The 19,411-nt window shown below is 45.7% G+C and overlaps 1 protein-coding gene across 1 annotated transcript in view; it reads right to left on the bottom strand.

Annotated features, from left to right (window-relative positions):
- The window catches only part of LOC310767050 (cadherin-6), a 155,621-nt gene that overhangs the window by 9,811 nt on the left and 126,399 nt on the right, over positions 1 to 19,411 (bottom strand). Inside the window, exons 8-9 of the mRNA XM_083623837.1 lie at positions 9,632 to 9,768; positions 537 to 658 (exon numbers count right to left, since the gene is read on the bottom strand). Of these exons, the coding sequence (XP_083479963.1) occupies positions 537 to 658; positions 9,632 to 9,768 (259 nt within the window). The remainder of the gene's footprint in view (positions 1 to 536; positions 659 to 9,631; positions 9,769 to 19,411) is intronic.

The following is a 19,411-nucleotide window of genomic DNA, read 5'->3' as shown; positions in this document are numbered from 1 at the left end:
ATCTGCCATACACCCAACTGGTGAATTCTCTCCCGGGCTGTAGGGCATGGTGAACTGGGGTAACTACAAAGGGCTTTGCACCCCCAAACATCAGAGTATGTTGAGTAGTTCTTTTCAGTCCATTAAAAAAGAAGAAGACCCCAATCTTTTGTCTCATTCCCCACCCAGATCTTGCAAATACCTAGATGGTAACAGAACTAATTTCAAATATGTGCCTTTCGTATCAAACCTGCAAGGGATTCATCAAGAGAAGCATTAAACAGAGCAAATTAAGGAAAAATATGGGGCCAGCAAACTGAAGTTCAAGAAGGAGCCACGCTGAACTCTGTGATATGCAATGCCGCATCACATCAGCTCCTAAGGGAATGCCAGTCGCAAGCCGATGCAAGATAGTCATGGTCTCATTTCACTTAGCATCACTGTCAGTTCCTTAGCAATGCATAGTGCCAGCTCACAGGCGCAATGCTGTTGCCACCATAACACAGACCACATTTATAAATCTCATATTTATTCGTTACGAAGCGCAAACCGCACACCTGCTCGGCCTTTGCGTTTTCGCAAACGAAGGTTTCGTAAAACATGGCAAACTCTGGGGCGTTGTCATTCACGTCCAGGACTTTAATAAACACTGGGATGCGGCTGCTTTCCTTTGGGTTGTCTGTAGTGATACAAAGAGAAAGCCGGTGAAAACATTTTAGTAATGAGTTTGACTCCCGCCCCCCACCTACCCACTGCCTTGTTTGGAGCAATACATTCACAAGGCTAATGCAAGCAATGAGTGACATTTTTGTGTGCAAGTTAAGGGTATTTGCGGGTACAATCAGAATACATCTCTAACTGCCTCCTAAACCAAAGGTAGGAATTCTATGCTCATTTTTATCTCCTTCGTTCCTCTCCCGCTTTCATATCCATCCGACTTTATAAAATTCCGCCAAGCAGACCACACCAGAAACCCCCACGGAGTCTTTACATTTGAAATTTGATCTGTCACTCTTGCACAGCCGACCATCAAATATTACTGCATGGAAAAAGCTCTTCAGCTGTGAATCTTATGATTCAACTGTTAAATATGTGTGGCTGACTAATATAAGATCTGTACAAGCAGATAAGGAAAGGAAGGAAGGAAGGAAGGAAGGAAGGAAAACTTTTGTTGATTTCAAGTCCCAAGTTATCCACAATAAGCTTCTGGAAAGGCACAGAAGAGGTAGCAGTGAGAGAGATGAGTTATTGTCAGAGCCTCTTTCTCTCTTTTAATTAGAGGTCCTTTTTGAATTGAAATATATTTAAGCTGAAATATAGGCAAAGGGCTCTTTTTAAGGCTGTGTATGCACCATAGAGGGACACGGGTGGCGCTGTGGTCTAAACCACAGAGCATAGGACTTGCCGATCAGAAAGTCGGTGGTTTGAATCCCTGCAACAGGGTGAGCTCCCATTGCTCGGTCCCTGCTCCTGCCAACCTAGCAGTTTGAAACACGTCAAAGTGCAAGTAGATAAATAGGTACCACTCCCAGCACGGCGTTTCCGTGCGCTGCTCTGGTTCACCAGAAGTGGCTTAGTCATGCTGGCCACATGACCCGGAAGCTGTACGCTGGCTCCCTCGGCCAATAAAGCGAGATGAGCGCCGCAACCCCAGAGTCGGTTACGACTGGACCTAATGGTCAGGGGTCCCTTTATCTTTGCCTTTTTATGCACTATAGACTATACTTGGAAAGTACACTCTAGGTACTTTCTTTCCCTCAAAGAATTCTGGGTTCTGTAGTTTACCCCTCACAGAGATAAAATTCCCAGCAACCCTTGACAAACTACAATGCCCATAGTTCTTTGAAGGACAGAATGTGCTTCAAGTGTCTTTGAAAGGAATACTGCATCTACAGACTTCCTTTCCCCTGTATGAAGAGCAGAAGAGCCATTAGCAGAACTTTCCCCTTGTCGTCTAGTTTAGCCCCACAATTCCTATACATGCAGCGTAAAATAGAAGATAGAGTGGACTACATCACTTCAAGATGTGGATTATGTACATGCCATTTTTGACTGTTCCCACCTATATTACAAAAAGCGGATTTGTGCATATTAAGAAGAAGAAGCATTGGGTACCATGCCAGAGAGACGTTCCAGTCCAACCTAGGTTTTTTTTTACAGGTGGTGGTTGTTTTAAAATGAAGGGGAGCATTCAACACTGGCATCCCCATCTGTAGTCTGAAATGGTGCAGCCCATGTAGAGCTCTGCACCTTCATGCTGTTTGGACCTGGCCTAAGAGGCAAGCAGAGGACTCTTCTTAAAGGACTGAGGTGCATCTTGTGAACATCTGTGAAACTAGGAGCCATTGAGCTCCTGGGAGGCCAGTTGCCTATCTAGCTTAGGGCACCTCCACTCCCAAATTCCTCCCCTGCCTCTGACATGCCTCTGGTCTTTCCAAAAGCATTGAGCCCAATGAAATCCACACTCCCTCCCACCAGTCACAGGGTCACCCTATGTCAGTGATGCCACTGTATTTTTTCATCTGTAGTATTCCTCAGGCTTGATGATTCACAGGGAAAAGGGCAGGCTGTGCTGAGCTCCATAGTGAGAAAGGCCATAATTGAGAGAGATTTGGTTAGGAAGCGCAGGGTATGCTTTCTTGATAGCCTTATCCTCCACAAATTTGTCTAATCCTCTTTCAAAGCAATCCAAGTTGGTGGTCGTCATTTCCTCCCATGGGAGCAAGTTCCAAAGTATAACTATGGAGGAAGCCCTTTCTTTTATCCATCCTGAATCTTCCAACAACTTGATTGGATGTCCACAGGTTCTAGCATTATGCTACACCCCCTCTTCCTAGGAGTTGGTCTACACACCCTTAAATAGTTTTTTGGAACCTTTTCCCAAACTTTTTCCAACTCTACAATATCCTTTTTGAGGTGAGTAGACCAGAACGGTACACTATTTTCCAAACGTGGTCCTGCTGCAGTTTTGTATAACAGCATTACGATATTGGCAGTTTTATTTCCAATTCCTTTTCTAACTCTCCCGAGCACTGAATTTGCCTTTCCACAGCTGCTGCACACTGGGTCGACGTCTTATTTGAGCAATCTACTATGACCCCAAGGTCTCATTGCTGGTCAGTCACTGCCAGTTCAGACCCCTTGAAATCAAAACTCTTTTAAGACATATTGTCTCTTTAGACACAGTTGTTTTGGCCTCCTATAGTTCACCCTCCCTGGGTGGAAGAGGAAAGGGTTAATAGGGTAAATCTTTTATTAAAGATTTTCTTGTTTTACAGAAGTATGTGTAATGTCTCTCGTATTTTTTCCATGTAACATTTTTACAAATCAGTTTCATTTGTTGAGACATTAGGAAGAAAAGGGGGGAAGGGGGGGAAGATGGGTGGGGTCGGGTGGTGATGTTTCTATTTTGCTTAATGTATGTAGAGTTTGGTGTCAGCGTTACTCGTGCCGGTTCTCTGCTGTTCACTTGTGTTCCTTTGGTGCTGAGAGAGGTTGGGGTTGGCCTAGGGTGTGGTTGTTTGTTTGTGATTGGCTGTGGTGATCTTTGTTTTTGTGTGTGAGTGGGGTGGGTGGGTGTTTTGGATCAGGTTAGCCATATTGATTTATATGCTGTTGGTGGATTATTGTCATTGTCTTGTTGGGCTGTGTACGTGATAAAGGGGAGCCATACCGGGGTAAAGGCGTCTTCTTCTGTTTGTCCCTGTGTCAGTTTCAGTTTATTGGTTAATTTTTCTAGTAGGGCTGTTTCCCATACGATTTGGTACCACTGGTCCATGCTTACTCCTGACAGGTCTCTCCAGTGTCTGGTTATGGTGTTTCTGGCTGCTGAAAGTAGGCGGATTATGAGTGCTTTGCGGTGTAAATGGGCATTGTTGTCTTGGAAGATGTTTAGTAGGGCCAATTCTGGGGTGATGTCTAAAACCCAACTATCCTGGACAACAGCCATACGAGAAATACGTAAAATAACTAAGCAAGTATTGGTGACAGCATTATTGAATCGTTTGGGCCACAGCCTTACAAGATGGTTGTGCAGGAAGGGCATAAGAAGAAGAAGAGAAGAGTTTGGATTTGATATCCCACTTTATCACTACCCGAAGGAGTCTCAAAGTGGCTAACATTCTCCTTTCCCTTCCTCCCCCACAACAAACACTCTGTGAGGTGAGTGGGGCTGAGAGACTTCAAAGAAGTGTGACTGGCCCAAGGTCACCCAGCAGCTGCATGTGGAGGAGCGGAGACGCGAACCCGGTTCCCCAGAGTACGAGACTACCACTCTTAACCACTACACCACACCGGCTCTCATAAGCAGGCTCTTCTAGCTTCCCCCTTCCATTACAGAAGGGACAGGGAATTCAGCATTGAATTCCCTCTTTGAACCTCAGAGTTCTTTCTCTCTCCCCTGGGAGAGGGTAATCTGATGCTTCCTAAGGCCTCCCCCCGGCCGAAATGGCTTCCCAGGGACGACGGAATTGCAGGATAAACATGTCAAGTGAAGGTTTTTCTTTGTATAGCTTTAACGGCTGCGAATCTGAAAGCTGCAACATTTTAAAACATAGAGTTGAAGTCAATAGGAGAAACTTGCTTAGAAATGCAAAATCAATATTCTCTCCCACAAGCAAGCAATCTGTTCTCGGGCGATAACTATCAGGAACACCACTTTCCAATATGCTTACGCAAACTTTAAGCTCCGCTGCTCTTTATCTCTTCCTCATCCCTCCCGAGTTCTTTTTCTTCAATGAATAAATTGCTTAACTTTGTTCTCTTCAGTCTAACCTAATTGTCACCTGGTTCTTTCTTTTTCTTGTAGAAGGAGTGGGGAGTGTTACTATGTGGAGTAGGCAGCTCCCTTCCTCTCGCTGCATTATGCAAACACACACATTCCTTAGTTATTCATGTAGCATCTATCAAACCAAAGACTGAAATCCTAAATTTCTCTTGATCTCGGCTTTGAAGTGCTTTCTGTGGTGCACTTGCTGTTTCACCTTTCATAGCTTTCAGGTGTGGAAAATTCATCATTCAAAACAACTTCAGAACTCTCATCTGCAAGGCAGCTGCATACTGAACAACTTGAATCCCACTTCTGCGTCCGTCGCTGATTTCCTTGGGCTCGTGAGTAAGTCAAGGTGGCCCAACAGAGAGGCATATGTTTGTCGGGAGTATGCATTGCAATAACCATGAAAATATTCCTCCTTTGCTGAGGGTCCCTCCGTAACTCCTAAAATACAGAGATATTTAGCAGGTATGGAGCTTTTGACTGGCATCAATCTGTCAGGAGGAGTGTGCCTTTGGGAGTGAAGTCAAACCGTTGGAAGGTTACAGCGGCTGCTGTGCCTGTAGAGACTGATATCGGAGAGACATGTTTTGTTGCAGCTGGGGCAGATGAAGGTGTCCGGTTGTGCTGCTGCAGATGCACCATGACGTTTCTCCTCTCTGTGCTCCTCCCAGCGATCATTCCTCCTTTGGCCACTGTTATGGAAGCACAACCTGTCTCTATTATGTACTGAAGTTCTCACCCTGGACCAGCAGGGGGATACTGTAGATAGTTATGCAAATAAGGGATCGAAAGTGACGTTCAGTGATTTCGCTCGGTGTTTCAGCTCAGTGATTCAGCTCTGCTCAGAGGGTGGCTGCATATGGCTGTGCTCTGTTGTCCATCCATCCCATCCTCGTCGCCAGTGTTAAGTTGTGGGTGAACATATCAGACGACACAGCAATTCTTCAAACAGCTCTTGTTTATTCACAGGCCAGGACAGAACTGAACTGAAGGGTTCAGTCAGCCTGCTTATATAGAGCTCCAGTACAACGTTACTGCAACAACTTTCTAAAACTATCCAATCACTGAACGCCACTTTTGATCCCTTATTTGCATAACTATCTACAGTATGCCCCTGCTGGCCCAGGGTGAGAACTTCAGTACATAACAGTCTCCAGGCACTGCAGTCATCTGCAAGGGATTGCCACACGTTGTCACATTTGCAGACATCTTTGTAGCACAGAGTTGGTCTGCCAATGGGCCTGGTGCCTGAAGCCAGCTACCGGTAGAGCACGTCCTTAGGTATCCTGCCATCTTCCGTTCTGTGGACATGAACAAGCCAGTGTAGACGTCGCTGAGACAGGACATCTGGGAATGTGAGCTTAGGAGAGGACATCTTTGTTCAGAACTCTGTCCTGCCATGTGGTGCCCAAAATCTTCCTGATGGAAGGCATTGAGACATCGTTCCTGGCAGTTGCAAATTGCGCATGACTCACTTAACCTTCATATTTCAAATCACTAGAGGAAGTATGGGGCCTCATCATCGAATGGTGGAGCTGCACATTCTATATTTTATTGGCCGCGCAGGTTATGATCATATTCCTGTGGCACCTGTAACATCCACAGATGTCTTGTTTGGACAAGGGGTGTCCAACATCTGCAAAAACTCCAGCTGTCTCCCAAGGATGTAGTCCTCAGCATACTTGTTCTTAGCTATTATACCACACTGGCTGGCTGTGTAATCGGTCATAAACATAGGTGCTCTTTATATCTCACCCCAGCACCATGAGAAAGATCCATGCCATATTTTGGGTCCATGTGGAGAAAAGTAGCTCCGATGTATAGGAAGCACCATGGTATGACAATTTCAGAGAACAACAACATCATTAACATCTTTTGGACCATCTTACAAATTAGCAGTACATAGCTGAAGACTAGGAATTTACTATCCTGGAGGAAGCATTGATAAAAATAAAAAAAGAGATGTCTGACTGATCTCCTCTTTGCCATTTTAAGAAACTACTAAAAACCCATTTGCTCTCTCTCTTCCCTTTCTTACTCGTCGGCTAATTATAGTCTGTGTTTTACTCATTGTTTGTTTCACTTAGCTAGTGCACAGTTTTTTTCCTCCCCTTAAGTCCTCCTTCCCTTTGTTTCACATTCTTTAGCATCTAAAAAATGTCAAACAAAATTGTGAGTTGGAAGGCAAGGACCTGCTAGTTTTACTGTTTGCATTAGTGCCTGCTGGTGCCTTTATCAATGATAAATGATGATCACGCTGAGACGTGGGGCAATTTTCTTCTCATCGCATGGAAGCGCATGACAACGGTGTGCACTTGTGGCTTCAGAAACAGAGAACGCTCTGTTGGGTGAAAGTTGCACTCAGTGCAGGGCAAGCATATGCACAACTGGACAGAAAGCAATAAAATGCCCCAAACTTAGCAATTGTTCTTGGTCAGGGGTTGGGAACTTCAGGCCTGAAGGATGAATGTGGCCCTCCATATCTCCCTGTTTGGCCCTCTGAACTTTCTCTAAACCACACCCCTCACTGGGCCTGCTTTATGCCTGGGGAGTTTTTCCTCTGGTTGGAATGTGCCCTAGACCTCAGATAATACCTCTTGCTTATGTGTGTGTTTGTGTGTGGAAACAAGCCTACTACACAATGAGAAATTTACATTCCTTGTTCTCCCCATTGTTACTCTGGGCCTGCTCACTGCTAGCAGGTGGCCCTCAAAACATTGCCCAGAAGGAAATGTGGCCTTCAGCGTGACAAAGGTTCTCCACCCCTGTTTTCTGCGCAGTCAACATGGTGGTCTTAAGAGATGGCTATAAAATAAGAAAATGCTACTTGCTTGTTGACATGTTATTTAAGATTCCGTAAAATGTTTTTGAGTAGAGATTGTGGGGAGTGGAACAAAGCATCCTCCCTTCCCTTCCCTTCTGAGAGGCTAACCAAAGATCATTCACCTGAGGCGCGCTAGCTCAGGCCTTGCCCTACTGCTCTCTAAACTACTTGAGCGGTGTTTTCAGAGAGAGTTCAGTGACCCATTTTATTGCTACACATAATGCATGAGAAAAAGGAAGGATCAAGCAGATCCATGTGTATGCAGCAATTTTACAAGAGCCGAGAAATAATAATAACAATCGCAGAATGTGGTATTGGATGCACAAATTGGCTTCCTAAGAATCTCAGTTTGCTTTCTTCCTTTCTTTTTAAAAAAGAGCAAGTTTTCAGAATAGACTTTCAAGCCTACCTTAAATTAGCAACACCCGCTTAAATGTCAAAAACTAGAGAAATTTGAATAATTTATTCCAAGTGCAGAATTCAGCATTTCTCTTGGCACATAATTGAGAGGGCCTGGGAGCAAATTTTTATTTTTTTTATTCCCCCCTTCCTCAAATATGGGATATACATAGCTCTGTTCCTCCTGCTGAGCTGCAAAGAAGAGCCTTGAGATTTCCTGTAGAATCTAGCTATCTAAAGCCATGGAAGGCATTAAATAATTGTTATTCTGCTGTGCTTCACAGTCAAATGCAATAAAACAAGATTCTTCTCAGTGTTGACTGAATTACATTTGCACATGTAGGTGCTCCTAGGCTCTCTCTTTGCTAGATAGCAATCACTTCTATATCCCTTTAAATGTGATGGTTAAAGAATTCTGGTCATTGTAGTCCAGTGAGAATCATTAGTAAGCGATAGGGTAGCCAAATGCAGAAGAACACAGAGCTCCTGAACCTTCCAACTGTTGTGCAGAAGAGGCAATTTTGAGAGATTATTTATCTTCTGCTCACCATTAAAGGTGTAGGAGCCTGTCCTCTTTTTTTAATCTGGCCACCCAAGTTAGCTGTCCGCCATTTCCCCCCTTCCTCTCAGAACTGCAGTTACCATGGTTTCCTGGAAGAAGTTTTGATGTCTCCCATTAACGCGACATCTAGTTACCTAGATGTGACCTAAAATATTGGAGATGATTAAAAAAGTGTTTGGTGGCAGGTTTACATAGAAAACAGGTGCTTAAACAAGCCTGCCTAATTTGCACAGGCTCCCTGCCTGAATATTGAGCTCAACGGAGTGATCTTCTGTGCTAGCTCTACTTAGAATAGACCCATTGGCATTAATAGAGATGATTCATTAATTAGTTGTGTGCAACCTACAGTTACTTGATTATCTAGACTCACCTAATTGTGAAGTGTTCCCCTTCCTCCCAACCCAGAGTCCCTGTTCAGACCAAACAAGAAAAGGAGAAGGGTTGCAAATGCGGTTGATGTTTCTGAAGTTGACAAATTGGCCTTTGGTTTGAATGCAATCTAAATGCCTTCAGCTAGTCCTCTAAGCTTGCCTACTTGGAAGCAAGTCCCATCTACAATAGCTTTCATGTAAGTGGATTTAGGAGTGATGTACTGGGCTCCGGGCTTCTAATTAAATCTGGCCCTAATGAAATTAATAGGGGAACGCAGAAAGGAGTAAGTGACTTGAAATGATGGCCTTTTAAGTATCTTGGTCAATGCTACAGGGCTGAATTTGGTTGGGACATAAAGAACAGCATATTTCCCTCCCCTTCCTCAATATTATGTACCCCTTTTTGTGGGGAGGGGGTACAATCTATGCAGCTGTTCACAAGCAGCAATTGCCATCCTAATTAACCAATGGCCAGGAGGATTTCTTTAGTCTATTTGATCTGAAATGAGGGGCATACTAATTTCCTTTCCATTCAGGCACAAAGTTGCCTCTTCATAAGCTGTAGCCTTGGGAAAGAAAGAGGGAAAAATACAGAAGCTTTTTTAAAGTTTACTTCCATGAATAACAGCAAAACAACCAAAGCATGGAGATTGACTTCCTTTCAGCCATTCTCCGCTGGAAGGCTGCATTCGTTACGGCAATGGTGTTTATGCAGAACTTACTGATCTCGGAAGCTACTACTGTAATGTTATGCCACAATAATGTTTCCCGGTCAAGAAGTTTGGAAGTAAATATTGAACCGTTTCCAGAATCAATGTTGAATATTCTGTCCATGTCAGTATGCCGATCTACAGAATACCTGAAAATAGAAACAAAGTCATTTAGAGATCGCTCCAAAAATGCCTTTAAATACCGTATTTTTCGCTCCATAAGACACACTTTTTCCTTCCTAAAAAGTAAGGGGAAATGTGTGTGCGTCTTATGGAGTGAATGCAGGGGGGAGGCAGGCAGGAAAAGCCCCCAAGAGCTGCACACAAGCTCTGCGCAGCTCTTGCGAGCTTTTCCCCAGGAGGGAGAAGGGACTGACACGGCAGAAGCCTTCTGACTATGGCAGAAGCCCAGACAGCCAGCGGGATGGATCCCGCTCGCTGTCTTGGGTTCTTTGCTTTTTGGGGCTGGGGGGGGAATAATATTTTCCCCCTTGATTTCCCCCTCTAAAAACTAGGTGCGCCTTATGGTTCGGTGCACCTTATGGAGCAAAAAATACGGTATTTTTTTGGTGCACTCTACAGCTATATTGCAAACAACAACAACAAACCCCACCAAACCAATTTTGTTGTACTGATATTGTGAACTGCAACATCTTGATACCTTCTGCGATTTGGGCAGGATTTATCTAAGGATCCCGTTCGGTGGAAACCCTGCTTCTACCAAACCAATTTTGTTGTACTGATATTGTGAACTGCAACATCTTGATACCTTCTGTGATTTGAGCAGGATTTATCTAAGGATCCTGGTTGGTAGAAACCCTGCTTCAGCAGATGGAACATTTGTAATTCCTCACCATATATTTGCCAAAATCCTATTTTATTCACAACACCACCCATTGAGACACATCCCAAACACATTAGGCCAATTCATAATTTCCATGTTAAGTGCTACAATTGGCATTCTGGAGTTCTTTACTTGAGCATGGATTTTAAAAAAAATATTTGGCTATCTCCCCCTTTGTCTCCTTGGTACAGACCTCAAGATTCAACAGGTGAACAACTTGCATTCTTCAAAATACAAATGCAACCTGTGAAGCTTCTTGTGCAGAAAATAAAATTTTCAAAGCGTGATATGGTAGAAAACCTACCACAAGATCATTTCCTCCCAGCTCAATGTTTCTGTAGTATAATATAATTTTGTGAAAATTTCCTGCTAATGATCATGTTGAAAGCTAATGTGGCATGAACATAGCGATGCTCTGGCTTATTCAGCCTGCAACTGTCTTGCACATTTATTTCCAGGTAAGCGTAACATTATTTGCAACCTAAGTAACTTCACCCAAGGCATCACAAGGCCTTACTCCTGAGTAGTCATGTCTACGATTGCACTGCCTATCACAAGAAAACAGAACCAAATGTGTTTCATTGCACTTTTCTGCCTCAAGAATGGTTGCATGCATTAGTGAAAATTTAGTGACCTCTGTAGCCTTCTCTATAAACCATAAACCGCCCTGAAACCTCCAGGTATAGGGCGGTATATAAATTCAATAAACAAAATAATAATAAAATAACTGTAGGGCACAGATTTACTCATGCAAGGGAAGGAACAGGCTGCTGTTTTCCTGCACTTCCCAATTGAACAGGATGACCAATCACTGCTTCTTAATAATTCAATACCAAATGTACCCAAGAGCAGAACTTGCTGAAAATCACTGACCCACCTAAAATGGAAATGTCAGCAATGCAATTTTTAAAAAGTTTTTTTTTTGGCAGGATTTATAATATTTTGGCTAGGCTGGCAATAAACTGCAGGATATAGGAGGGCAACAGATAAATTGGATCAGTCGGCAAGGGCTATAGGATGACCGCTCACCAGTATTGTCGGTGGGCGGCTTTTGTGACCTGGCGCAGGCTCCCTGGCCTCGGGAGCCGAGCCATAGCTGTTGGTCATTGCTCTGTCCCCTGGGCTGGCCAGCGAGGTTGCAGGGGTCCCGCCTGGCCCCAGCTCAAATTAGCAAATTGGCGGGGGCAGGTGGAGCAAGGGCCAGGTAAGGAGGCTTCTGCCGACGCTGGCCATTCAGTCAACTCGAAGTGTCATGGAGAGAGGCTCATTGTTGGATGGTTCAGGGGGTAACCAACTGGGAGCTAGGGAGCTGGGAAGTGGTATGGGGAAGCCTTCTGTTTTACCAAGCAGCTCCTGGGCTTATCTTCTTGTCCCGTAGTGTGGTAATGCATCCCTCATGCGGCGGTGTTATCAGGGCCCCGTTAGAGGGGTTTGTGAGGGGAGCCACTGACCATGAGCACTCGGTGGACGGTAAAACTCCCCTCCACAACAGGAAAAGGGGGGGCAGCTGTGTAAACACACGTTTTGCAGTGTCCCCCAGATTCCTGTCTGACCCTGCTTAGCCGCAGACCCCAACTGGGGGACTGTGAGGGATACACACCCAATGCCTAAGCCAAGGCATTCCTACATCAGAAATTAATAAAGTTGTGGCCTGTTTTAATCCTATACCTATGCTGCCTTGTGTCTTAACTATCTGGGGCCTGGCTCTCAGGGAGGAGGGTCTGCGCCTGGGTACTGCACAGGCAAAAGGGGAGGAATACTAATACTAGACACCTGAGTGCAAGGAGATGGCTTGTCTTTCCATGGCAGTAGTGGGGGCATGCACACTCTAATCCATCTGGGACCAACTGGACAGCTCTTTTTCTTTGCAGGAGTGTCACACAACCTGTGCCCGGTTGAAGTGGTTCTTCCCCCAAATGCTCTCCGATAAGTGTTCACTGTGGTGTCTGTTAGAATTCCTGCTTCGTGATTGCAGTCATGGGATTGTTGTCTTTCACATGACGGTGTATGTTTTGACTCCACAGAGTCAAAGTGACGGAGTGGGAAGTGACGGAGACAGGATGTTTGTGTTACTGTGTTCCGTGAAGTGGGACTATTGTCCTTTGTTCATTCTCTTTGCTGTCTGATGCTAGAGAGAGAGAGGGGGAGCCATGTTGCAGTGCTCCATGTGTGTTTATATGTAAATAAAGTAGATTAGCCAAAATGCTGAGTTGCTGAGGTCTGTCACGCAAGCTGCGAAGATTCTGCGGAGCCCTAAGTGTGCTGATGTCTGTTGGCATCGATCGCTGTGATGTTTGGACTGAAGAAAGCTTTTGAAGCTCCCAAACGATCGACCAGGAGGGAGGGAACATGCCAGTCGGTCCTACTCAAGTGTAGGACAAGCTCCTGACAGTGTCTACTTAGGCAAGAGATTGCAAGTTACCCTCCCATATCACTTTACCTGTTTCAACCACACTAGGGTTGCTGTAATGCCCAGGAAAGCAGCAGGGGAGATTGGCTGAGGTTGCCAAGTGGAAGAGTTGGAATCCAGCCAACTGTTTCCCTGCTCCCAAGGATTGGTGCGGGAGAGAGGGAGAGTGTGCTGGTCCCATGGGTTACCCCAGAGGCGAGGTCCAAGTCCGGTGCAAGTCAAAGATGCAACGTGGAGGCAGTCTGTAGTAGCTGAAGCTGGGTGCAGGGCAGGGTGTCAGGTGAAGTCAGGAACAGGCAAGCAAGCAGGGAGCCAGGGCAGGTCAGGAGCTCAGGCAGGAACTAGCAACCAACAATGTTGCTCCCGAAACTTGGGACTGGGTCTGGCCGGCTTTTATCTGCCCTGAGGCATAGGGCGGCCCCGATCCTCAGGTGACTCACCTCTCCTGGCCTGGAGGCAAGCACTCCTCCTGCGGGAACTGCCCTGAGCCTCTGTAGCTCAGGAGAGACTGGAGGGATACTGGACCCAGAGGCAACCTCAGCTTCCTCTGACGGGGCTGAGAGTGGAGCACCTGCAGGCAATGGGTCCTCCATCACCTCAGGAGCCAGAGCAGACTCAGCTGGTGCCTGCACCTGAGGATCCAGCACAGGCGAGGACCCTTCAGGCTCATGCCCCAGCCCCGGCTCAGCTGGTTCTGGAGGTGGGGAATCCTGCGCATGCTGGGATCCCTCAGGTTCAGCATCCGAGTCCGAATCCCAGGTCATCACAGAGAGAGAGAGGGTTGGATGGGGAATAAGATGCGACCTGAAGTTGGCTACATGGTGGAGCTCCTTCAAAGCAAGGGTTTTTAAGTGGTGTTGTATGTAGTCACTGTCAATTTAGCATCCGCTCTCAACGTAACAAACTTACAGGGCTATGGCGTTAGGTTACCGTTTCTAATTCCATCTGTTGAAAGGTCAGCAGTCAAGCCTTCCTGATGAACGGATTAAAGTGAATTAAAGATCATGAGACTTTCTGCTGCTGCTGCTTCTTTTCAAGTGAAAGGAAAGAACATCTCCCTGATACCTTTTAAAAGTCTGGGGCTGGAAGAGTTTGTGTGTCTGTCGACTTCAAAGGCTGCATGCCAGCAGAAATTCTCCTGGAATTATATGAGTTGCAGAAACCAGGACCTCAAGCTGGGGCAACAATTAATATCTCAGACATATACTGAAAGTTGGCAGTAGTGCCACAGTTTGGATTTGCCAAGTTATTTAACAAGCTTTAAGCAAGCATCTTTCACATATTCAGCGAACTGGGGATTAGCGGTGTAAGTTTTTCAAACGGAAGCCTAATATCCAGAAATCCGAACATCACAGATTTAGCACAGTGTATGTGACACAGTTATCGGAAGCAATGGAGAAAACCTGTTTATGTTCGATTCTTAATTTGCAGCCTGATGCTAACCATTTGTTTTAGCTGCAGCCGCCCTTAGGAAGCACGGCTATGCAATTGATCATGTTAGGCTGTAAGTGGAGTGAAGAGAATGCCCTAGCAAAGCCCTAGCAAGGGGAAAGTGATGCCCAGGAGAAAAGAGGTTCTTTGGGCAGTTTACACCCAATGGGTGGGAAGCGGTGCATGTACTCTCAAGTCAGACAGGAGGGAGCTAAGCCAGCATACTCCTCAGAGCATTGCCACTTGTCTTCTCCACTCCAAGGGCAGGGAAAATGAGCAGCAACACCACCACCTCCATTTTGCTGTCGAGAGGGGGCATTCTGGCAGTGGCAGAAGCGGTGGGGCAGGCAGGGTGCCGCCTCTTGTGCTTCTGCCACCTGAAGTGGATGCTTCACACTGTCTCATGGGTGGGCCGGCTCTGCACACAGGATCATCTCCAAGCAGAACACTAATGCGACAGTACTAGTAGGTAACACCAAGGTTTGGCAAAACGCTAGTTCTAAATTATTTTTCTCATTCAGAAAGAATACAAGACAAGGTTGTAGTAGTTAAAAGTATATCCTAATTACATTGTTAACCCTGACCTAGAAGAATGCTTTTAATAGGCTACCCTTCTCATTGCTTTCATTCCATTTAAATAATCCCAGGTCTCTTTTGATCAAGGGCTGCTAATTATGTTGAATTGGTGGTGACTTTGACTTGCGGATCATAGCCTATTAAAAATTAAGTCGACAACATCAAACTCATTTTTTACATTTCTTTAATGAAATTACTGGTGCGTGTATGTCAGATTTCGGGCTTTATTCCCTTCAAACTTGGGGAAATTGATAAGCTAGAATGTTAACAAATATATGAAGATGCTGTCATTAAGTCCTTAATACTTATACATAAGGAAATGCAGGGGTGTCATAAGGCAAGGTTGTGCAATGTTCACATCAGTTATGTTCCAGGAAAATTGCTTAGAGATTATGGTGCTAACCAGCCTGCAATTTCCAGGATCGCCATTTAATTTTTTTTGTTACATCAGCTACTTTCCAGTCCCGAGGTACATACACATGCTGTTTTGTGCACAGTATGCACTGCAAAATGTTGAGGTTGGGTCCTGCTTGTATACAGCAACAGCAAACTCAAGTGCTGAATTATGACAGCTATGTAGCAAGAACATGGCTCCTGGTATCAAGAGGGAGATATCTGCATACCCAGAGAACCTGAGGTTTGCAGAAGCAGAACAAACCATTAGGCCAGGAGTTGTATGTGGACCTCCCACCCCACCCCACCACGAATGGTCCAATGACTGGGCACAGAATGCAGCATATTGGATAAGGAAAACATGAGGTGGAGAGGCGGGGAAACGGAATATCATATCCTGAAAGAAGGCATAGCTGATTGGCATACTGAGCAGAAATACCCCACACTGCAATATTTTCTTGCAGGTACCCCTTGTGATACTGATTGAATGACAACGTAGCATCCTTTAAATGTGCAGAGTTCATGGGCTGAACTGCTCTCAAGGACAAAAGTGCTACCTTAGATTAGATGACGTGTTAACAGGCTACCCGAGCTGGATCAACTGTTTTGTTATATATGCTGCAGTATTTTGAATTTGCCGGACAGGGGTCCTTGTTGTCCTGGAATTCTCTCAGAGCCCCACTCAGCGGAGAACTGCCCATCCACTCTCTTTGCCAAATCCCTTTTCAATTCCTCACAGCGGCAGACAAGGCGACGGTCCCTTTCTGTGTAGCCTGACAGATAAGGATGGTTGCAAACCAACCGGACGAAAATGGTATGGTCTGTTCTGATGCTTTATTGACGTGCAGAGATCAACAAGCAAAGTTTTCCGCAGGTAAACACAACCCCCTGCTACTGTATGCACATCAAGTGGTTGTTAAATGAAACAGCTGCAGCATTTGGTTGAAGTGTTGGCATATCCAAGTTTATTCAGGCGTAGGCAGGGATGATTGCGACTAATCTCAGCTCCTTTGCAATGCCTGGTTGACATGGGAGACGGCAGGTTTTCTGTATGGCAAACATTGGAGGGAAGGAGGATGGTGTGGAGACTGCGGTTGCTGGTATGTGCCAGCGCCTCTTGGGCCACAGTCTCCATGAGGTCTTAATGGGACTAGAGCCTCGTTGGAGTCAAGACTGAAAACTGTCAGCTCTAATATTGTGATAGTTGTACATCTGAATGCATTTATTCATCTGGAATGTCACTCAGCATCCAGGCAGGCGAGGGGAATCAGTGACTAAAATGTTACTCTATTGACAAATGTAAGTGTCACTCAATCTGCTAGTGCCAAAGGCAGACTTTTTACAAAATCTGCTCCTCGGAGATCTTCCCCTAATTGCTTTCTTCAATGCAGCGTCCCTGTATTTAATGCAACTGCAAGCCAAGAAAATTTGTGGGCCACTGAGGAATGCATGTGTGAATTTCCCTCTCACACACATGCTAAGCATCTTCATAATGACATTATGAAGCATTCTTTAATGGGAGATCAAAGGGCTTTCAAGCTGACAGTGCTCTGTGCTAAGGTTTTTCTTTTTAAAGCTACAGTCAAGTGGAAAAAATTGAGGGTTTTCAATGTAACATCAAGTGTCTGAAGGTTTTATTTCTAACTGTCAGGGGAACCTGACAAGTAAGTGACAAGTAGAACATATAACGGTCTAATTGCATCCTCCCCCAAGCTGCGAGGGAAAGTTAGAGTTAGCATTTACGCTCATGATGGTGTGTGTGTGGGAAATCACTGTCAAGACAAGGCAGTCCTAATCTAGGCTTGCGGATCTTGGAAGATGCTAGGAGAGGAGGCACCAGAAAAGCCCTTCAGGCTAACAGAGGCAAGCAGTTTGGGTGGTAGCACAGTCCTGCTCACTTTGTCTCTACTCCTGCACAACATTTAGGTTCCAGAGGCATGTCCAGAGAGGCTACCTTTGATGCTTTCTGTTGCTGCACATCTCCATCCAAACACACACTCCTCGGCCTCATTTTGCCTCTCTTCTCCTGTATCTTTCTTCTATCAGCTCCCACCCACGACTGAGTAGAAAGATGGAGGGAGAGGTGTTGGTGAGCACCTTTGCAAGGTGAGAAAGCAACCTGAGTGTACATACCACAGATGCAGGAAGAACAGCTCAGAGGCAACAAAGGAACAAAGGAGTATGGACACAACAAAAAGGGAGTGAGGTTTCTAGCCACACCAAGACAGAACAGGGCTTGGTGCCCTGAAGATGTCTTGGACTACAGTTCCCATCAGCCTCAGGAAACATGGTGCTTGTGGGAGTTCTAGCCCCAAACATCTGCAGGGCAACAGGGTGAGGAGCCCTGGTGTAGGGCATGCCTAAGTGAATGGTTGAGTGGGGAAAGCAGACGTAAGCCAGGCACACATTTGTGTTTGCCAAAGCCATCAGCCTGATCTGGCCTTCCAGTCTGCTCTCACCTGTCAACACTGCTGATGTAGGCTGTGAGATCTGTATACAGTGGTACCTCAGGGTACAGATGCTTCAGGTCACAGACCCTTCAGGACTCTGCTAACCCAGAAATAGTACCTCGGGTTAAGAACTTTGCTTCAGGATGAGAACAGAAATCGTGCTCTGGCGGCGCGGCGGCAGCGGGAGGCCCCATTAGCTAAAGTGGTGTCTCAGGTTAAGAACAGTTTCAGGTTAAGAATGGACCTCTACAGGAGGTACCACTGTAGTTTGGTTCACTGTGTGATGGGACCTCCCCCCGCCCCCCACACACCAAAAAAATAGTACCTGTGTGCATAACTGGGACCTGAGCAGATGATCTGGGGCCTGGTACTTGGCGTAGCAACTTTGAAGTTCAGGGTGGGGAGGGGAGTTGAGATTGTCTTGAGGGGGACAATCCATCCTGTGTCTGCACTAGAGGGATTATTGGTGGTGTTGGGCCAGAGAGAGAGAATGGGTTTTTGTTTGTTTGTGTGTGTGTGTTTGTAGGATGGTGCAAACCATCCCTAAGTGTGCTGGCGAAGGTAATATAGGATGTGGTTTTAGAGAACCCTTTCATGGTGGTGCTGGGGAACTTCCAATATGCTGAGGCTGCCTCAAATGGGCTGGCTTGGGAGTTCATGCCCTCCAGGACAATCGTTGGACCATCTCAGTGTAAAAAAAGTTAAGGACCCCTGGACTGTTAAGTCCAATGAAAGGATACCATGGAGTGTGGAGCTCACCTCACTTTTCAGGCTGAGGGAGCTGGCATTTGTCCACAGACAGCTTTCCGGGTCATGTGGCCAGCATGACTAAACTGCTTCTGGTGCAATGGGACACCGTGATGGAAGCCAGAGCACACAGACATGCTGTTTACCTTCCTGCTGCAGTGGTACCTATTTATCTACTTGTACTGATGTGCTTTTGAAATGCTTGGTTGGCAGAAGCTGGGATAGAGCAATGGGAGCTCGCCCTGTCGTGCAGATTCGAACTGCCAACCTTCTGATCGGCAAGTCCAAGAGGCTCAGTGGTTTAGACCACAGCACCACACACTCCCTTCTCAGTGGCTCAACACATCTGGCAGGATATACCCTCAAGTGTTTTTCCCCAAAGCAGATAGGGGGCCCCTGAGACCTTCCAGTAAAAGGTTGGTAATAGATAGAATGATAATAATGATAATGATATATATTCCGAAGGTATCTACTTTGTTGGCTCCCTGTATTGTACCTGCTTTGATGGCTTCCTGTCTTTCTGCACCAGACTGAGAGTACAGGAAATTGTACCTCTGGAAGTGTGCCATTGTGTTCAACAGTATTTTGTTCAACACTTAACCTTCTGCATCAACTCCATTTACTTCAACAGAACATAAGCATTGCCAAGCTCTCCCTGGGCTGCCACTCCTCACTCGCTTCTTGCCTTCCTTCATTTGATTTTTAAACAAATAACATCTCGCTAATAGTTGCCGGTGAACACTCCAAAAAGCTGCTTCTGTATTTACGTTCTAACAAAAATAATGGAAACATCTCCTTAATGGTTGCCATGATATTTATATCCTGAAAGCAAACTGTCCGCCTGCTGTTTGTCGATTGGCACGTTTGGCCAAGGTTACAGGTTGCCCTTTGATGTGCATCAATGCCCGTGACCACCATTTTGGGGGTTCTATGGCCCATCA

Source organism: Podarcis filfolensis (genome assembly GCF_964270895.1).
Source record: "Podarcis filfolensis genome assembly, chromosome: 7".
NCBI lineage: Eukaryota > Metazoa > Chordata > Lepidosauria > Squamata > Lacertidae > Podarcis > Podarcis filfolensis.
Note: the sequence above shows the minus strand (reverse complement) of the source record. Positions and strands in the feature narration are given on the sequence as shown.